The following is an 18,889-nucleotide window of genomic DNA, read 5'->3' on the forward strand; positions in this document are numbered from 1 at the left end:
GAGTGATTTATGCTCTTGCGCGTTCCTCCACGTCTTTCCACCCTATCGTTCAGACTAAGGCTACATTTTACAACAGCCTCCCCTTACTCAGCCCTTTCCCTGCCTCCCTCACTTCTCTCCTGCAGCATTCCTCCAATATGGCAGATGTGCCCAGATCCTACGCAGTAAGGAGGGAATGGGAAGATGCGTGTGAAACCCCTGGTATATAGTGGGTGGTCAATCACTGCTGTGGCCCATCCCCCAGATAGTTACAAGACTAAAGATAAAATCACTTGTTCAGGGCAATCTCTGTGAGAGACAGTCATCACGGTATTGTTTTTCAATTTTTTAAAAAAATATTTATTTTAAGAGAGAAAGCACACAGGCACGCACACGAGCAGGGTTGGGGCAGAGAGAGAGGGAGACAGGGAGAGAGAGAGAGGGAATTCCAAGCAGGGTCCATGCTCAGCACAGAGCCTGACATGAGGCTCAATCTCACAAACTGTGAGATCGTGACCTGAGCCGCAATCAAGAGCCAGATGCTTAACAGACTGAGCCACCTAGGCGCCCCTCATCACAGCATTAAAGAGAATAAAACTAGAATGAAATATCTACATAACAGGAATTTAAGGGTAATCCCATAGAATACTTTATGACAGAATATTATATAGCCTCCATGCTAAAAAGAAACCTATGATGAAGGAAGTAAAGTAAGATATAGGCAGTTATACAGTTTATGAAATAATACTACCAAATCCTATATACCGAAAGAGCGGGGCCAGCTCTCAACTTTGTAGCAGACAACAGACAGAACAAAGCTTTGTCACAAGGATGACTGTGTCTATAGGCAAAAATAAGCCAAGGTACTTGGGGAGACACAGCTCTTCCTAATTCTGAGGCCGGAAAGAAATTTCTCCGGTGGGTCCTAAGTGAGAGGAGCCTGCAACGTAATGACCCAAGTCACCAACCACATCCTTTCAGTTACCCCAGAGAGGAGTTTTCCAGATCTGTCCTTGAGTCTGCCCCTCCCCCAAATCCACCCCCTACAAGACGATGGCACAGCACAGGAAATCCTATAAAAGACATTCTGTATGGAGCCAGAGATACTAGAACCCTAGAGATACTTGGTTCTCTCTTGACTGGGCTTACCCCAGGACAATTTTAGCTTACAGAGGATGGGAAGTGTGCCCTTCTCATAGTCCTTCTTGACCGCTTTTGTGACCTTCCCAACCCTGGCATTCCTAAAAGCTATGAAGCAGCAGAGATTTGAGATAACCTCTTGTGAAGTTCTTGGAGCCCCATCACTACAGATCTCTCTATAGCCTTCAGGTGCCCCCTAAGCTGGGCAAGGTTGGTGTAATCCTGTCAAAACTGGTGAGCTTGCCAGGATCTGTGTCTGAACAGACGTTTTCCCACGGGCTTGAAGGCACGCTCAGTGCTCCTCTGTGGGCAGGGCACGACTGTTCCGAAAGTGATTTTGGTTCCGTTTAACACAGATGTCAAGGTACTGAGTTCCATGTTGTAAACACGTTGAAAAGTGACAAGATTTGCCTTCAAAACTGCTGTCAAGAGTTAGAGCAACCACCGGGAAGGGCGAGGTCTGTCTGAGCCCACTCATTCCTGTGGCCTCCTGGTGATTCGTTCTTCCTTCTTCCCATAGGTGGTTCACTGAGTTGGATTACAGGACAGGAGAGAATACCAACTGCTTTTTCCCTTCTGAGTCACTCGACTTAAACTTCAATTCATTCAAGTACATTAGTTCATGCTGAAAAATTTACTCATTTCATGAAAGTAATTTAATTTCCTCAATTCACTCAAATATATCGTAAATAAACGTGCCAAAGCTTAGGCTGACATACGTGACCCTTTCATGAAAAACATCAAGTGCACCAGGGGTGATAACAGGCAGCGATTTGTCCTCATTTCTTATCTCGTTCCTTGTAACTACCGATGTACAACTGGAATTCTCTAGAACATGCGAGTGTTTGGAGAAGTGGTTAGACAAAACAGGAGGGGGAGGGTTCCACAAGACAAAACGGATGGGGGGCAATGTTAGATATGGATATCGCTCCAGCACCCTGTAGGTATCTACAGTTTCTTCTTTGGCCGCACCAACGCAACTTCTAAGTCCAGGAGGAGGAAAAATCCCCAGAGTTCCAAATGATGCCCCACATAACGAAACAGGCTTTGCAGAACCACTGCACGTTCCAAGCTGTGATGAAAGTCAGAGAACGCACCAGACAGAACAAAGGCTCCCTTTCGGGGGTGCCTTCCTTACCTTCTGCCACATGTTGATAAAGAAGAGCTCGCGGGAAACATTGAAGGACACGTTGGCATCGTAGGCGTCGTCCCCAAGGTTTGAGATGGAGATGTTTAGGGAGATATTCTTCACAGCTCCCAAAGCTAGGTATGGGGTTTTCTCATCCACACTGCAATGAGCAATAAACAGCAGTGAATGCCTTGAAGCTTTCATAACATCATATGAGGCATCAGAGGGTAGCTGAGGGTTGGGGGCAGAAACTCCACTGGGGTCAGAAGTACAAGTTCCAGGAAACTCATTCATTGGCCATGCATTCGTGGGTAAGCAGTTAGCTCCCATGGACCTCAGTTTCCTCATCTAACAGCCTAACTTGCTAGGCTTTTCTGGGGCTCACATCAAACTCAGAAAATCATAAGACATTTAATACCCTGGACATGGAATTCGGTCATGTATTCATTCAAGTATTTTTGAGCACCTACTAAACGCCAATCACTACTACTGTACGTGCTAGAAGAAAGAACAGTGGACAGAGGTCTTGCCTTCGTGTGGCTTTAGGGAAACAGAAAACATACACAATGCAGCAAACGTAAAGCATGGTCAGAACGTGGAGAAAATTCAGAGAGTATGAAGGGTGGAGAACGTCATATTGGAAGGGAGAGTGGGTTGTGATTTCAAATAGGGTAATTGAGGAAGGCTCACTGGTGAGGTGACCTCTGAGTAGAAACCTGAAGGCATAAAAGGAGCAAGATACATAGACATCTGGGAACTAGCAAGGGAAAGTTGGGCCTGGCACGTTCAAGACATGCCAACAAGGCCAGAGTGGCTAAGAGGAGTGAGCAAAGGGGTGTGGGGAAGGAAACGGGCTCAGAGAGATGAAGGGAGTGGGGGCAGGCAGAGCATATGGGGCACTGTGGGACCTCCACAAGGACCTTGGTTTGACTCTGAGAGGAAGCTCCTGCAGGGCTCTGAGCAGAGGAGTGGTGTCACCCGACTTCCACATTTGAAGGCTCACACTGGCTGTGATGTGAACGGTCCGTGGAGTATGTGGTCAGGGGTGAGCAGGGAGCCTGGTTAGGAAGCTCTCGCAATAAACCAGGTGGCAGCTCAGACCACAGTGGCAGAAGCTGAGGTTGTGAGAAGAGGTCGTGTCCTGGATGTGTTTCCATGGTTACCGCCAACAGATTGTGCTCACAGATTGATTGGATGAAGGGTATTAGGGAAAGAGAGGCGTCGAGGATGGCTGCAAGGATTTTAGGTTCAACACGTGGAAGGGAAGAACTGTCATTCATTGACATGGGAAAGGCCATAGGTGTAGAAGGTTCAGCAGAAAAAATCCAAAATGACCGTTGGATCTTTAAGAAGAGGTGTTGGACAGCTGGATGCATACGTCTTGAAGGAGGGTCTAGGCCGGGGATACACATCTGGGATGGACTGGATACGATCACTGGGGAATGAGTGTAGACAGAGAAGAGGTCTCACACGTGGGAACTGCAGATGGGGAGGAGCCACCAAGGTGAAGAAAAAGCATGGCAAGGGAGGTAGGAGGAAAAGCAAGAGAGATGGTCTCTCTGTGGCCACAGAAGACATGTTTTGCCTGTTTTGTCAAATGTTGGCAGATAGGCCAAAATAACATGAAGAAGTAGGATTGGCCACTGGAATTAGCCACCTGAAGGTCACTGGTGATCTCGGTAAGAGCTGCTTGACTGGAGTGATAGGGATGGAAGCTTGGAATTGGTTTAAGTGTTGGAATAGCCGAACAGATGGAAACAGTGAGAACACTCAACCATTTGGAGTTGGTTTCCTGTAATGGGGAGCAGAGCAATGGGATGAGGGCTGGGGGTGGGGAGTGGGCGCAAGGGAATCGTTATCTTTTTCAAGATGGAAACTATGGTCGCACATGTGCACGATAAAGGGAAGGGACGCACCACAGAGGGGACAGTTGCTGGATGGCCTGGTGAACAAATGGGGGGGGCTGGGACCAGATGGGGCCAGGTGAGAAACAAGCCCATGGCACAGATGCGTTAGTAGACAGGTGTTAGAAACAAAGTGGAGGCTCCTTTGTGATTACATACATTTTGCACGGAAACAGAAGTAGAGTCAAAGACTGGGAAGGGAGAGGAGGAGGAGGGAATGTTTGAGGGGCGAAGAGGAGGAGGGAAACGGCAGCCCTGGCAAGTGGGGGAGCGAGTGGGCCGTCAGTGGGACAACAAGGGGACGAGGACAATACGAAGTGGCGGACTATCATGTGACGCGCACTGTGGACGAAGTAAATTCACCCCGGTAGCCAATCTCTGGCCAACCACTTAAGGGATGACGTGATTAAGCTCATGCAGGTTCGTGTAATGGACAGTTGGTATTTTGGGCTGCTCAGCAAAATAATAATAACAATAATAAATAATAATATAAAGGTATGACTTAATACAAAATACAATATAAAATAATAATAATTAAATGACACCTTCCTGTTTGGGAGGAATCTCAAGATAGATGGGAAGGGCACATCAGAAGAAAAGGGGCAGTCCCTCCCATTCCCCCCCTTCTTGATAGCTAAAGTGTGGACACCTGACTGTATGCGGTCATGTGGCCTCAGTATGCGCAGATGCTCCCAGCCAGGGCCAGGAATTTTGAGGGGTTCTCAAAGACAGCCACCAGGGCCCTCTGAGATCATCTGAGGTGGCTCCTGAGATGTTGAGGTGACATCCTGAGCTAAGCCTTATCTCCCCTGTTTCCTGTCCCCGTTGGTTCTGCAGGCTTCCTGCCTATGCTCCGAACTGGCCCATAGCCTTCCAATAAATTCCTTTTCTGCATAACCAGCACATGTTTATTGTTGTTTGTAAGCATTAATATGGTGAATATAGCATGAAGGAGAAGAGAAAGATCCAAAATCTCAGTAGGCTATAATACTTTGAAGCACAGACTTTTGGGGAGAGCAATCCTCATTACCCAGCCATGAGGACAAGGCCTCACTTTCCTGCATCAGCAAGAATTAACATGTGCACCGAGAGATCTGATGGCCTTGCTTTTGGAAGCACGAGCTTTAAGGATCCAAACAAGATGTGGAAAATTAACTCAGAAAAAAAGCTTTGAATTCTTGAGTGGCCTCCAATAAATTAAGACCCTGACCTGAAGCTATTACGGCAATGATTTATTATTGTTGGCCATTTTAATTTTTAACGATTGATGGGTTATTTCTGTCCTCCTGTTTGCTTTTGTGAGATTACAGAAGTAATCCTCAGGCCTTGAGGAGTTATGAGGGACTGATAGGCTTGCTTTCTCTCGAGAAGGAATTGCATACACACTCACAGGTAGCCCAGTCGCCTCAGAAAGTAGCCAGTTTCCAAATGGAACATAGAGAAACAATATAGAAAAGCACAGGACCGTGGGGGCAGGGAGCTGCCTCCTCGTTCCCATTTTGTTGTTTGTGATCAGCCTCCTTTCCTCACGTGTAAATGGCAAGAGATCAGGCCTGGGATGTCTCACCTTCTCCAGCCCCCGGAGCCTGGGCCTCTGTCACTTAATCAGGCGAGCAAGGTCGTCCCTGGGCTTCCAGTCGAGTGATTCTAACATGGCTCCATGATGAAGGGAAGCCAGGCGCCTTCCAGGGTGGAATGCGAACTCAGACTTCTTTAAAAAGGGGAGCCTGAAAGCTGGTTTTGCTCTTTCTCCACAGCTGAAAACCTATGTATAAAATAGTACGTCTCCGCTTCCAAAACTATTCTTAGAAATGAAATGAAATGAAATGAAATGAAATGTAATTTGCCTGGTGTTGGGTGCTTTGAAACATGTCAACTTTCTGAAGCCTTACAACGCTGCGAGCGAGCGGTTCCTGACGTTAGTCCTATTTTTAGAAGTGAGGAAATCGAGGAGCAGAGACAGAGGCTGGCCGAGGAGCTGTGCTGGGCTTCGAACACAGCACCTCCTAGGCCTTCAAAGCCCGCCCCCCTCCACTGCAAGCCCCTTCTGATCTCTCTCCTGGGGGAGAATAAATCTCCCTATTATAAACCCCTCCAGCCCATGTGCTCTGCCAGTCCTTCACAGCACTTACCAAGGTTGGGATGACACATTTATTTGTGTGGCTATTTGATTAAGAAATCTCTCTTCTCAATTAAAATCTAAGCCCCAGAAGGCAAGGACCCTGGTCTGGTTTTGGTCATCAGTGAAGTCCTCGAGACTCAAGACTTGTGCCTGGCACATAGCAGGTGTCCAGTGAACCCTTATGGAATTGATGAATGAATGGAAATGCCCAACGTTCCCACAACAGCTCACCAGCTCAATCTTTGTATTTTACAGTTGAAGATGAGCCCCCCTACCCCAAAGGGGAACCCACTTTAGTCAAGGTCACAGAGCCATGCAGTGGCTGAGCTAGCACTAATGCCCAGTTCCCTTTGACATGAAGGTTGTCTGAGCCACAGCTCTTACATAAACTCCATCTCAGTCGGGAAGGGCTTTGGCAAGAAATGGCTTTTGATGGCGTCTAACAAGGACAGAACTCCATGAAGACCAATCCCTTTGACAGGACTGAAGGAGTAAGACAATCGAGCACAGGGGTTTTTGCCAAACATCCCATGGGTGCTTAGTTACTAAAGAACCACCCTTCTTATTTTCAGGAAATCTTATTCCCTGAGAAATTTTCCCATGAATTCTAATTTGCTTCTGCAGTCTTTTACATGAGTCATATCACTTTGTACACCAATCACTGGTGTATTCTTATGTGGAAAGTGTTACTAATAATAGTCAACATATGACACAAATCATACAGTTTCTATAAAGCTTATCTTACAGCACATATATAGCCCAATGGAAATATACTGCTCATCTCTTATAAAAAATAACATATGTAACTGCTCTAATACATCTTACAGCACCTTGGGCTTATATTTAAGTTTAGCATTGATTTGATGTTACTGCTGCCATCTCGGTAGCTGTGTGGTGCCCGAGAGTCACTGTAGAACCCGTTCTCTGACCTCACTCATCACCATACGGTAAGGATGAGTGCCACACGACGCTTAATCTCAGGATCTTGAGTTTGAGTCCCATGTTGGGCATGGAGCCTACTTAAAAAAAAAAATAAGAGTGCATCCCATTCCAAATTCCTTATTGGGTAAATGCAATACGTTTCCATATCAGTCATCATATACTGAATGACGAAGGCCACTGAGGTAAATGCTTTCCCCTCTGCCATCAAGCAAACAATTTTATGCAGGTAATTTTTTGAGAAGATGCTAAGGGAAGAAACCAAAGTAGCTTAAGGGTGTTTAATTATTAATTATCCACTAGATCATCTTAGATTTTCCTTAAGTCTTAAAGATAAAAGCTGTGACCTTATTTAAATATTTGTGGTTATAATCTACCTTCCATAAAATGCCTTACATAAAATGTAGCACTTTCATTTTCTTTTACTGCTAGCTTCAATCTAGTCTGAGTAAAGGATGTTAATGTGGGAGTTAATCAAGTGCATTCTAGTCAACTGCACTTAAGTTTTAAAAACCTGTTACATCATTATCATCACTGATCATGTACTTGCCACCCACAGCTATACTTAATAATGACAACCAGGATAATAGTATAGGGCAGCCAAGTCCATCCATTTTTAATTCCTGCCTTCACTCTTTCATCCACTTCCCTCCCTCCCTTTCTTCTAACCATCCATCCGTCCATCCATCCATCTATCCACAATTTTTTTTAAGACTATATTCTCAACATAGGCATCAGGGTACAGGTCCCAGACCCCAAGGAGTTCTCAGTCTAATAGAGGGGACAAACACCTAAGACATGAGTTAACATCAACATGTGTGAAGCGCTGACCCAAAAACCTTCCTAGGAGGTCCCCTATGCTATGAGAGTACAAAGAAGGGATTCTTCAGGTCAGTGAGGGGAGGGGAGGGGAGGGGAGGGTGGGGGTATTTGGCAAAGTATTACTGAGGAGGCAAACGAACCATGAGTCCTACAGCAATGGCAAGACAGCTCTTCCAACAAAACTGTTGCTAAGCTTGATTATACAGACACACACACGCGCGCACGCACGCACACACACACAGAATCCTTAGTTTTCCACTCATGGAAATCATATTAAGAAGGGCATTGTGAAGCAGATCATATTCTCCCATAGGAGAAATGTCAAAACTGGGGGCGGCATTCCTGAGTAAGGATTCGGCATCCAACAAATCACAGATATCCTCAACAATGCGTCATAAAAGCACGGATATAAATTATAGCCACTGCAACTTATAATCACAGACAATGCTTCCTATTCTTACAAATGGGTAGACATCATAAAATCAGAAATGGAATTTGACAGCTGGATGGGGACTCGCTTGAGTCATCATTTTGCAGAGAGGCCAGAGAGTGAACCGCGTCCCTGCGGCCACTCGGCAGACAGCGGCGAAGCCAGGCAGCCCTCCCAACTCCCGTGGGAGGTCTGGTATTCCTCCCTGTGTTCTCAGTGCTCCTAAAGTAGAGAAAAATGCGATTAAACAGACTAAGATTCACATGAAGCTTCTTTGGCTATGATAAGATGGGCAATGAAATTATGTTTGCCTTGTTGGCACCTAGAATATTTAGACTCTCGGGAGGTATCATCTCTTTACAAAAGCTCTCCGAGGTGCTTAGTTTCCTCTTGACAGTGTCCTTGAAATTGGAAATGATTGTGCCTGCCTTTAGCAGCTCTTGTGGGCAACCTCCTCCTTGGCACTTTGTTGACAACTATCAAGAGGTTTTCAACTATAAGTGCTTAACATCACAAACGTGAAAAAACCATAAAGCCGCTGGTGTGGGTTTTTTTGCTCATCTGAAGTCTTCCTAGAAGGGATATGTGCAAAAGTACCAGACAAATTGGTTACGACGTGAAGGACATATACCACAAAGCTGAGAAGATGAGTCATGCCAAAGATACAGGTGCAGAATAAGGTGCAAAAAAAAAAAAAAAAAAAAAAAATTCCGAGTAAAGGAATCACTGTAGGACTGTAGTTACCATAAGACGTTCCTGAGAGAGGTACGAATTGAGCCACGTCTTAAAGGATGAGGAGCACACGGGTGGAAACAGGAAGTAGATTTCAGACATAGAAGGAAATGAATAACAGATAAAAGGATGGACGTGACTCTGAAATAACATGGAAAGGAGCAAGAAAAGGGCACCCTTAACAGTAAGGTAAGTGAGAGGCACGTAGGATATAGACGAGGCATCCAGAGTCCCACGAATCTCGAATGTCACAGTTTGGGGTTGACCTTCTAGGCCAGTGAACCTCATCATGTAATCTTGAGTCACCAGCGTCGGGCGGTGCTCTAAGTAATTAGTTAACAAATAATAAGGCACCAAGGTGAAAGTATTGTAGCCTATTGGCTATGGGTGCTTCTCCCCCTGTCCCTGGGGTCTCAGCACTGTGGTCTGCACAGACAGCAACTCCATCTGCCAGCCTCCCCATCTTTTGCTGGAGGACTTTCCTCTGCAGGCTGGCAGAGTGCCGAAGAATAGGGTCCCTAAAGGCCCACAGCAGCTCTCGACCAATGACTGATGGCGGCCGGTGTGCAATGACCTCAGCCCCCTCGCCTGCCGGGCGCGCCAACTCCGAAGTACGTGTTCCAAGCCTGTGCTGTCCCACGTGGTAGCCACTGGTCACGTGCGGCTTCCGAGCACTTGAAATGCAGCAGCTCTGAATCAGGTGTAAAACTCACATCAGATTTCTAAGACTTAGCACAATAAAATAAAGACAAGGATGTAAAGAACCTCAACGGTCATTTTCATAGTAATTACAAGCTTAAATGATTTTTTAAATACGTTAAATAACATTTTTTTTCCATGCATTTGTTTCACTTGAATTTTTCAGTGTGGCTGCCAGCAAATTCTAAATTGCATAGGTGGCCTGCATTCTGTCTCTACTGGTCAGGACTGTTCCAGACTTTCAGTAAATTCTATGTATTTTACTTTCAACCGTACGGTTGGTTTATGATTTATCTTCAGTGGTACATATTTGTTCACGTTACTTGTCAAGTAGAGGTTCGGGGAAAATAAAGTACACGGGTAAAAATAAAATTCTTAAAAAAATAAAATTGATGATATTCAGCTCCTAAAATTCACTTGCTTATAAAATGCTGTTAATAAATATTATGAAATGTCAAAAAAGAAAAAGCGTTCCACCACGCGTGCTTTTTTTCCCCCACAGAGTAATTTTGTGGGCTGCCCACAGTTGTCCACTGTGCAGGTAAGCCTTCCCGGTTACGTGTCACTTGGTGGGAGAAAAGGAAGCCAGCACGTGGACCTCAGCAATCAGGAATGTCTTAGCCTGACTCTGTCAGAAGCAGACCCTGACGCAAGTCTGAGAACGAGTCACTTATTCCTGAGGTGGTCCCTGAAAACACCGGTAGGGACAAGATGGACTGAGACGTGCAGGGACAGGCGACCAAAAATGGGCGTGACATCAAGTCCGTCACCTCTGTGGGCACCTGCAGCTTCGTCTTGCCGGGGTTTCCGGGCACTTACAGAATGTGCGTCTCAGAAGATTCCAACTGCGAGGGGAGGGAGGTATTTGCATGTGACGCCGGTCAGCCACTGGTCGGAGGCTGCTGCTGGGAGGGACGGTCCGTCCCCAGCGCCTCGGCCTGCTACCCGGCGGGCAGAGCAGGCCAACACGCGGTTGCAAGAGCTGTTACGCAGGGCCTGCTGGGGGGGGGAGGGTCTTCTCCAGCTTTAGGGGTGGAAGCGTGACCCAGCGATCTGTCGCTGGCAGATCGGCTCAGTTGCTCCTCTCTGCCCTGCAAGTCTGGAAGGGACACAAGGCCTGGAGAAACCCCAGCCCACCCCTTGCAATACCTCCTGCTCACTTCCCTTCTGGAGCAACTGTTACGAGGATCCATCTCAGGTGCCTGAGTGGCTCCAGCCCACTCAGGCCTCAGTCCTGCCGAATGTGGTATGGGTGAACGAACACACCCGTTCCCCGGGCTGGCCGCTGGTGGGTTAGGGCAGGGGCACCGTACTAGTCGTCCGTGACTGGCAACTGCTCTTAAGGGTAAACACGCCGATTCTCTAAAGGTTGTTAACTGTTCTGAATACTGCCCCTGCCCCAAACCAGTGCACATTAAAGTAAGACAAAAGGACACCACCCTTGCTAAATCTGAGGGGTATATATTCCGGAGCTGACCTAGTGCGATCCACTTTGGAAAGAATGACCCGCGATCAATCCGAGAAGGTCTAGATGACAACAAACATAAGTTTCTGAGCCCATCTCTGCAGGCGTGTGCTCTGTAAGGGACCTCCCTCAGCTTCCCAGCCTGGGGAGCCAGACGCTGATTCTGCCAAGGCCCAATACTGGTGGTCACGGCATTTTGCCCCAGAATGTCATTACGGTGTTCATGCCTCAGCCTCTGTTCACCTTTAGGGGCTGAGACCTGTCACAGTCAAGCCTACTGCTGCTTCTGAGGGTGATTCCAAAGGCCCCCTGAATTCGTTAACACAAGCGTTTGCGTTCAAAGAGCCAGACCCGAAGCCTCTCCTCTGTGATACGGACAACTCCTCTATATAGAAAATTAGCCATCTGACCAAACAGCATTCGCAAAACCCCAACATTTCTGCGGCTCCACAGAAGAAAGCTGCTAAGCCCAGCCTTTACAGGTAAGATGCCAGGATAAATGCCCTCATCAGATTCTGTTCACGCTGAGTGTTAGACACCATGTTTTCAGACTCTTGATCCCTCTCTCTCAGCCTGTAGTAAGTTGGAGAAGCTATCCTTTCCCCGAGATGGTCATTCTCATGTGACAGCACTCCGGATAAGGAAACCCGGAATACAGCAAGGGACTAAAAAGGACTCAATCTTCATGCTATGTTCCAGCATCAGCTCTGAAATTCCTCTTTCCTACAGGGATAGGAAATCATTTTGTCTTGCTGGCTTACTTTAGTCAGTGACTGCCTATTACTTAGTTTTCCTGTAGATCTCATTGATAAGTTATTTAGAATTCAAATACCAATTTTCACTGCTGTGAAAAATCACTACAGTTTCCAGATTTATAAGGTTCTAGCTATTAAGGCAAATATTCAGGAATTTATTTTACCTAACCAAGAGCACCAAAAAAAAAAAAAAAAAAAAAAAAAAAAAAGCTTCTTCTTTGGGTAAAAATATTTTTTGCAAAAAAATAAAAAAACAAAAAATCACCAAGAACTATCCAAAAAGGATATTGTATCAAAAAGGCACAATTCTAAATACGGCTAATAAATCAAATCTAACCTTGCATTACATTTTAATATACTCTAGAATGCTAGGAGTTGTTACCTCTGCCTGATTATTAGTCTCATCCTGTGGTGACCCCAGAGCGGGCCCCACAGAAACCCAGGCCTCCAGCCACCTCCTGTGGTTTACAGCCTCGTACCTGAACCACCTGCTCCAACCCGTTTGATGCTCCTCAGGCCGGCTTGCTCAAGACCCTCTCATTTCACAGCCTATGACGCATTTTTGCTTTAAAACTCAGCGCCACATCTGGGAGCAGCCTGCTGCTCAGATGTCCGTGCCCTACCCCTGCCACCACTCAGCCCCTCCTCCAGCTGTCCTGCCTTTGGTCCCCCTGGACACACACCACAGGCTTCAGCTGACTCCCTTGGATGATGTGCTCACACGGCTTGTCCCAGACCCCTACCAGGGTCTGTCTGGACACGTGTCTGCTTCCATACACACTTAAAAAATATATAAACGGCAACCGTCTACCTTCATTTCTCCTTTTGTTTTAAATCCGTAACTTTAAGTAGCTTTAACAGTCATATTGTTTATACTCTCAAACGCTGCCTCAACCCGATAATGCTATCCTTAAACAGAACGCACTGGATGGTTGGATGTAGGTTTTAAACTTCTCCAAAAATGGGTTATCACGCCATATAGTTTGAGACGTGCCTCACATCTCACCAGGCTTTATAAATCCCTTCTAATCATGCAAAACAGATCCATATGGTTATTAACTCCAGAGAGAGATCATGAGGCACCTCGGGAAGGCACGTCAATTAAAGTTCACAGGGGTCACCAAAATGATTCCTGGGACTGAGTTTCTGGTTTGAAAACCACTTCTATGAAGCCAGAAACACCTCTGTCTCCCTCAAATGTACCCACCCGGGCCAGCTTTATGCTCATAAAGTGAGAGAAAAGCATACACTAAGGTGATGTGACCCAAAATAGTGGTTTCCCTAGCAGCATTCAGATAATGAACATAAATACGCGGTATTTAAAACAAAAAAAAAAAAAAATAGCATGCCTATATCCTCACTGACTCTGCTAGCATCAATGTGGCCCCAGGTCTGGCTCATTTAAGAACTCAGGTAGCGGTAGAATCAGCATTTGCTTTAATGGTCGTTCTTGCTCCAAGAAGGCAAACATGAGAAGCCAGAGGGTCCGCCCTCCCCCGGCCCCATCTGTCTAACTGTGAAAAGAACTGCTAGTTCTCAGCTCACAGAGGAATTCAAATCCTCATCAGCCTTTACTTTAGTAGTTTCTGGAATCACTAAATCTTAGGACATCTGGAACAAATCAGGTCCACTCACTGTAACAACTGGATTAAGGACAAAGAATACTCGGGTGGGTGGGGGGAGGGCACAAAGGAATTCCCCAAATCTGCAGGCTGCTCAGAGGTCTGATGTCATAAGACAGGATGGCGGGCAGCGAAGTAGGACCCGAGCGGGCAATGGCACGGTGCCACCCTCTACCCCACATACCCCGTTTCTTCAACCTGACCGCCACATACTCAGAATGTAAGAAGCTAATGCGTATTTCACGGAAGCTGGCAGGCCAGATAACTCAAGAGAACCCAAGTCGGCAGGGCCACTGTGGTCCCTTGACAAGTAAGTCTGTCGTGGCCGTAATTTCTCCTTGCTTCGAGCCCAAGAAGCAAATGGGAGACATAAATGGTCACAGACAATAAAACGTGTTGAAATTCCAAGCCTCCCTGGATTCGGAACCGTTCTTCCTGTGAGGTGAGCAGCCATGGGAACAAGGAGAAAACAGCTCTGCCCACCTGGGTCCTCTGGATCTCCCTGAAGCTAGAAACAAGAATACACGTGGCATATTCAGCATGTCCAACAACCACGAACGTGCCCCTCTGTCCACAACGTAGCTGCCACGTTCACCCCAAGCTCAGTTTCTCTGCTGTGGGCCTGAGGCACTAGTTTCCTTGAGCTCATCAAAGGTCTGACGGGAAGTTACCTGTGCCTTTAATAACCCAAGAACAAGGAATGGATGTTTATGACAATAGCTTTCTAATGAAGTCCCCGTTGTGGGTATTACCATAAAAATCTCTCTACTCCAGTGGGCAAGGCAAAAATATTTGCTTCTCTAGTATGTATCTTTTCCTGTAATCAGGAAAAACTTCTGAATAGGGGTTTTTATGGCACCAGATACTCTTGGTGGTCTACTGAAATGAATGGTCCCCTTATCAAAGTAATGTTTTAAAAATGCACAGGGGCGCCTGGGTGGCTCAGTCGGTTAAGCGGCCGACTTCGGCTCAGGTCATGATCTCGCGGTCCGTGAGTTCGAGCCCCGCGTCAGGCTCTGTGCTGACAGCTCAGAGCCTGGAGCCTGTTTCAGATTCTGTGTCTCCCTCTCTCTGACCCTCCCCCATTCATGCTCTGTCTCTCTCTGTCTCAAAAATAAATAAACGTTAAAAAAAATTTTTTTTTAAATGCATAAAATGAAAAATCAGATTACAAAGAAACCAATCATACAAAAATATGATAATTATATTTTAAGATGTGTGGTTTAGCAATATGTGTTTTGTTTTGTTTTAACAACATTAAGTAATAAGATTTGGCGGTGGGTCTAGTGACCACCATAACTTTGAAGTAGGGGTGAAGGTAAGTGATATTTTGAAATATCTTCAACATTGTAAGTTGATAGGAAAACATCAGTGATTTCTATGTGCGACAGTCACAGGTCCCGCTAGTATTCCTATGCTTTGGGGTCTATGTTCCTAATCGAATAAAATGCTGCATTTCAGCTTGGAGCTAGTGAAAATAAAGATCTGATTGTTTTCCTCTTCAAGTTCACAGACCGCACGGACTCTAGGCACAGGTCACTAAGGGGATGTGAACCCAGGCTAGAGCCTCTGTCTTGTGGGCAGGTGAGTGGGGGGGCTGGTTTAATGATGGGAAAGAGAGGCCACACTGGGGGAGTGAGGACAGACAAGAACGACATTTTTGAACGATGGACAATAAGATATTTGGAACTGCTGTGGATTTCTTTCACCTCAATTCCACTGTCCCTGGACTAACAATGAACCTGGGGAGGCTGGCGGGGAGGTCGACAAGTGAGAACCTTCTCCTTGGCTTAGAAGCTTAAATTGTTTGTGTTTTGCCACACTGGGCGGGGACAAAAGGAAACGCTTTAAAAATTGTCTTTCAGTTTTCTTCTTGAAGAAACACAACTGTTGCCAGAAGTAATGGCATTCACGTCTTGTTCAAATTTCATTATCACAGGAAACATTCTAAAAAAGAGCCCAGTGCTCCCGGCAAGGAAGGCTGATTTATTCCATCTGAGTATCATGTGTTCCCTCATGTACTGAGGACTCTAACTGCTTTCAGTTTCTAGCACTCAGGACGTTTTGCAGTGAAAGCCATTTCTCACAGGGGTACCCCTCTCCTGTTATCCCTTGTGTCTGCACAGTCCTCCTTTTTTAAAAATTATTTTTTAAGTGTTTATTTATTTTTGAGAGACACACACAGAGTGTGAAGAGAGAGAGAGAGAGAGAGAGAGAGAGAGAGAGATACAGAATTTGAAGCAGGCTCCAGGCTCTGAGCCATCAGCACAGAGCCCGATGCGGGGCTTTGAACTCACACACTGCGAGATCATGACCTGAGCTGAAGTCGGACGATCAACTGACTGAGCCACCCAGGCGCCCCTGCATAGCCCTCTTTAAAAAAAAAAAAAAAGTCCCAGGGACAAAGCAACCAGAAGTAATCCTAAAGACACAGAATCCCACTCACCCCCTGAAGTGACCTCCTACACGTCACTCCACAGGCCTGGTTTTTAAAAATCCCTAAAGCCTCCCCAATTCTGAGAGGGCAGGTGAAAAGTCCATTGGCAACTATTTCCCCCCACTGATACCTGACAAATACATTAGATTTAGTTTCCTCCTGAAACTCACAGTCTTAAAGAAAGAGATCTAAGAATGGACAAATCAAACCTGAGGTCTGAGTGCTACAGCCTGTCGGGTGGGTTTCTCCGGAAGCAGTCTCTCCCGGGGATTCAGGAGGTTCTATCAAGGGATGCCCTGAGGGGCAAGGGGCCATGGAAGGAGGACAGGCGGGGAAGGAGCTGAGCAGGACTATGGTCTTGGGCAGGGTCTAGCCTTGGCCTGGTTCACATGGGGCACAAGGTACAGCATGGAATGAGCTGCACTTGAGATGGGGAGGCTGGCTGTTTTGTACCCCAAATGAGTCCATCACTGGCTGAGAGCTGCCCCGGGGTGGGTATAACCTCCCAGGCAGGGCGACTGCTGTGAGAAAGGGCCATTCTCCAGACCAGAGGCGGGGCAGCTGGGAGCTCTTAGCAGCCAGCACTTATGGCAGCTGCACAGTAAAAGGGACCCGGGGGTGGCCCCAACAGCAGCCACCCAGCCTCATCACGTTTGGGTCAAGAGCACCCAGCATGGAGTCAGAGGAGCAGGATCACGGAATCCAGAAGGTTCTTGACACAGCATCTCCCTTCGCAGGGCAATCGCAAGGATCCGTGACTTCCGGGCAGGACATGCGACGCCCAAGCTTGTCACCTTTGGCTCTGGGGGAGGAGCCAGTAGCCGCAGGGGACAAAGCAAAAGGATGGTCCCTCCTCAGCTGCAGTTGTCTGTGGTTCTTCCTCTGTGGAGAGCAGCAAGGCCAATTTCTGATTTGCCGGGGGCCACATCAGATGGCTCAGAACAAACTGGGGAAAGGTGCTACCAAGGGAGTGTGTACCAAGGCAACAAGAAAAGTATGTGCGGGGGGCGGGGGGGACATTTACCTGTGGCAAGAGACCACAGACCCAGTCACAGGAGACACTGCAAAAGTCCTAGCACAGAAATAGCAGGTGGCTCCCTGTCTGCTCTCGGCTTGAGAAGCAAAGGATCTAGCTGCCACCTTCTCTTCGCTGCTCCTTTTCGTGGCTTAAATGTCCACGGAGAAGGAAAGTAACAGCCATATCACTTGGACCCTGTGGGAAAGATGCTTCCACATAAAACCTCCGATGGTTGGCTGTATTTGAAAGCCAAGGAAAATGCTACCAAATAAAATTTTATTAGGTACACCGGTGACGTAGACCCAGCCTCCCCAGGTCGCTCAGGAGGGAGGTGGGCTATGTGCAAGCCCTTTCCCAGAAGCGTCTGTGGTTGCCATGGTCACCCACAAGCCTGCCTTCAGCAGGATCCGTAAGCTCCTTTCTGGATTCCCCAACCTCTCACCATCCAGAGGGAAAATCCCCATGTGTGCTCAGCTGGGGGAGGGCTGTCCCTGAAATCTAATGTTTGTTGGGATAGATTTCTGCTGCTCTTGGGTGGTGGTGGGGGGGGGGGGGTAGGTGGTGCTGAACACGAAGTGACCTCCCCTCCATGTTTTCAATCTGCCTAACAAGGGAACACGGTCAGTTCCTCAGGCGGTGACCCTGAGTTCACCTTCTCAAAGAATCAGTGGCCCACTGTCCGCAACCTCACGCTGAGGCCGGCAGGCCGTTTAGGAAACTACAAATCAGGTCCTCCCTGAGATAGGAAGGAAGTTCCTCAAGTCATTTCCACTTGGTTAGCGAGTGCAGCACAGTGGGCGTGAAAGTGAGGCCAGGTTCCCCAAGCTGCCGTGGCTACTTAAAGACAGAGGCCATGGGTCTAATGGCTAGGACGCTAGACTGGGACTCAGGAACCTACCAGCAGGTATTTTTCCTGCCACTGCCATTTAACTTTCTTTTTGACCTCAGGTAAGTGACTCAAATTCCTACCGGCTTCCTGTTCTACACCCGAAACCCTATGGTTCCAAGTACGTCCATGAAAGCCACCAACCACGAAGGACCTGTGAGCTGGGCTTGTTTCTGTCCTGCCTGAGTCTCTTTAATGGGGAGGGCATCTCAGAGCCACAGGGTGATCCTCTGTGCTCATCCCCAGACTGGGCTGGAGTCAGGGCTCCAAAGAAACACTTAGTCCATCCACTCAGGTCCCTCCCAGGATGATGGAGGGGCCAGAGGTCTTATCCTCTGCCACTCGGGTGTGCCTTACCTGTCTTTCCTGCTGTCCTCAGGAAAATGGGAACAAAGCTCCTATCCTTGTGCCTGGCCCTTGGGTTTGCTCTAAAACCAAGTGCTCTTCAACATATGGGCAATACTTGGTTCTGTTCGCAAGAGAAGAGACAAAGGAATAGAATACAGACAAATGCAATAGGAAAGAAAGTTACCATAGTAATGGAGAATGTTGGGCATTTGGCAAAACATGGAAAGAAAGCATTCTCGGGAAGTTGAAGGGAAGAAGCCTGGGGGGTCAAAGGTGGTATAACACTCCTGCTAGAAATTCCAGAATAAATTCATTAACTGAGATTCTTTGAGAAAGTGGGTGTAGCAGACATAATCCACGCACCTGCCGCCCACCTCAGACTGTTCCAAATGCCCTTGCTGACTTCCAGCTGCTAGTGTCTGCATCTTTGTATCCAAGGGTCTTTTTCTAGAGTGGGACAAG

The 18,889-nt window shown here is 47.1% G+C and overlaps 1 protein-coding gene across 3 annotated transcripts in view; it reads right to left on the reverse strand.

Annotated features, from left to right (window-relative positions):
• Positions 1 to 18,889, reverse strand: part of ITGA9 (integrin subunit alpha 9) — a 357,855-nt gene that overhangs the window by 143,854 nt on the left and 195,112 nt on the right. For all 3 annotated transcript variants that reach the window (XM_078432512.2, XM_078432513.2, XM_078432514.2), the window contains exon 18: positions 2,258 to 2,408. In XM_078432512.2, coding sequence (XP_078288638.1) covers positions 2,258 to 2,408 — 151 coding nt within the window. The remainder of the gene's footprint in view (positions 1 to 2,257; positions 2,409 to 18,889) is intronic.

Source organism: Panthera onca, chromosome C2, assembly GCF_046562875.1.
Source record: "Panthera onca isolate mPanOnc1 chromosome C2, mPanOnc1 haplotype 2, whole genome shotgun sequence".
Classification (NCBI taxonomy): Eukaryota; Metazoa; Chordata; class Mammalia; order Carnivora; family Felidae; genus Panthera; species Panthera onca.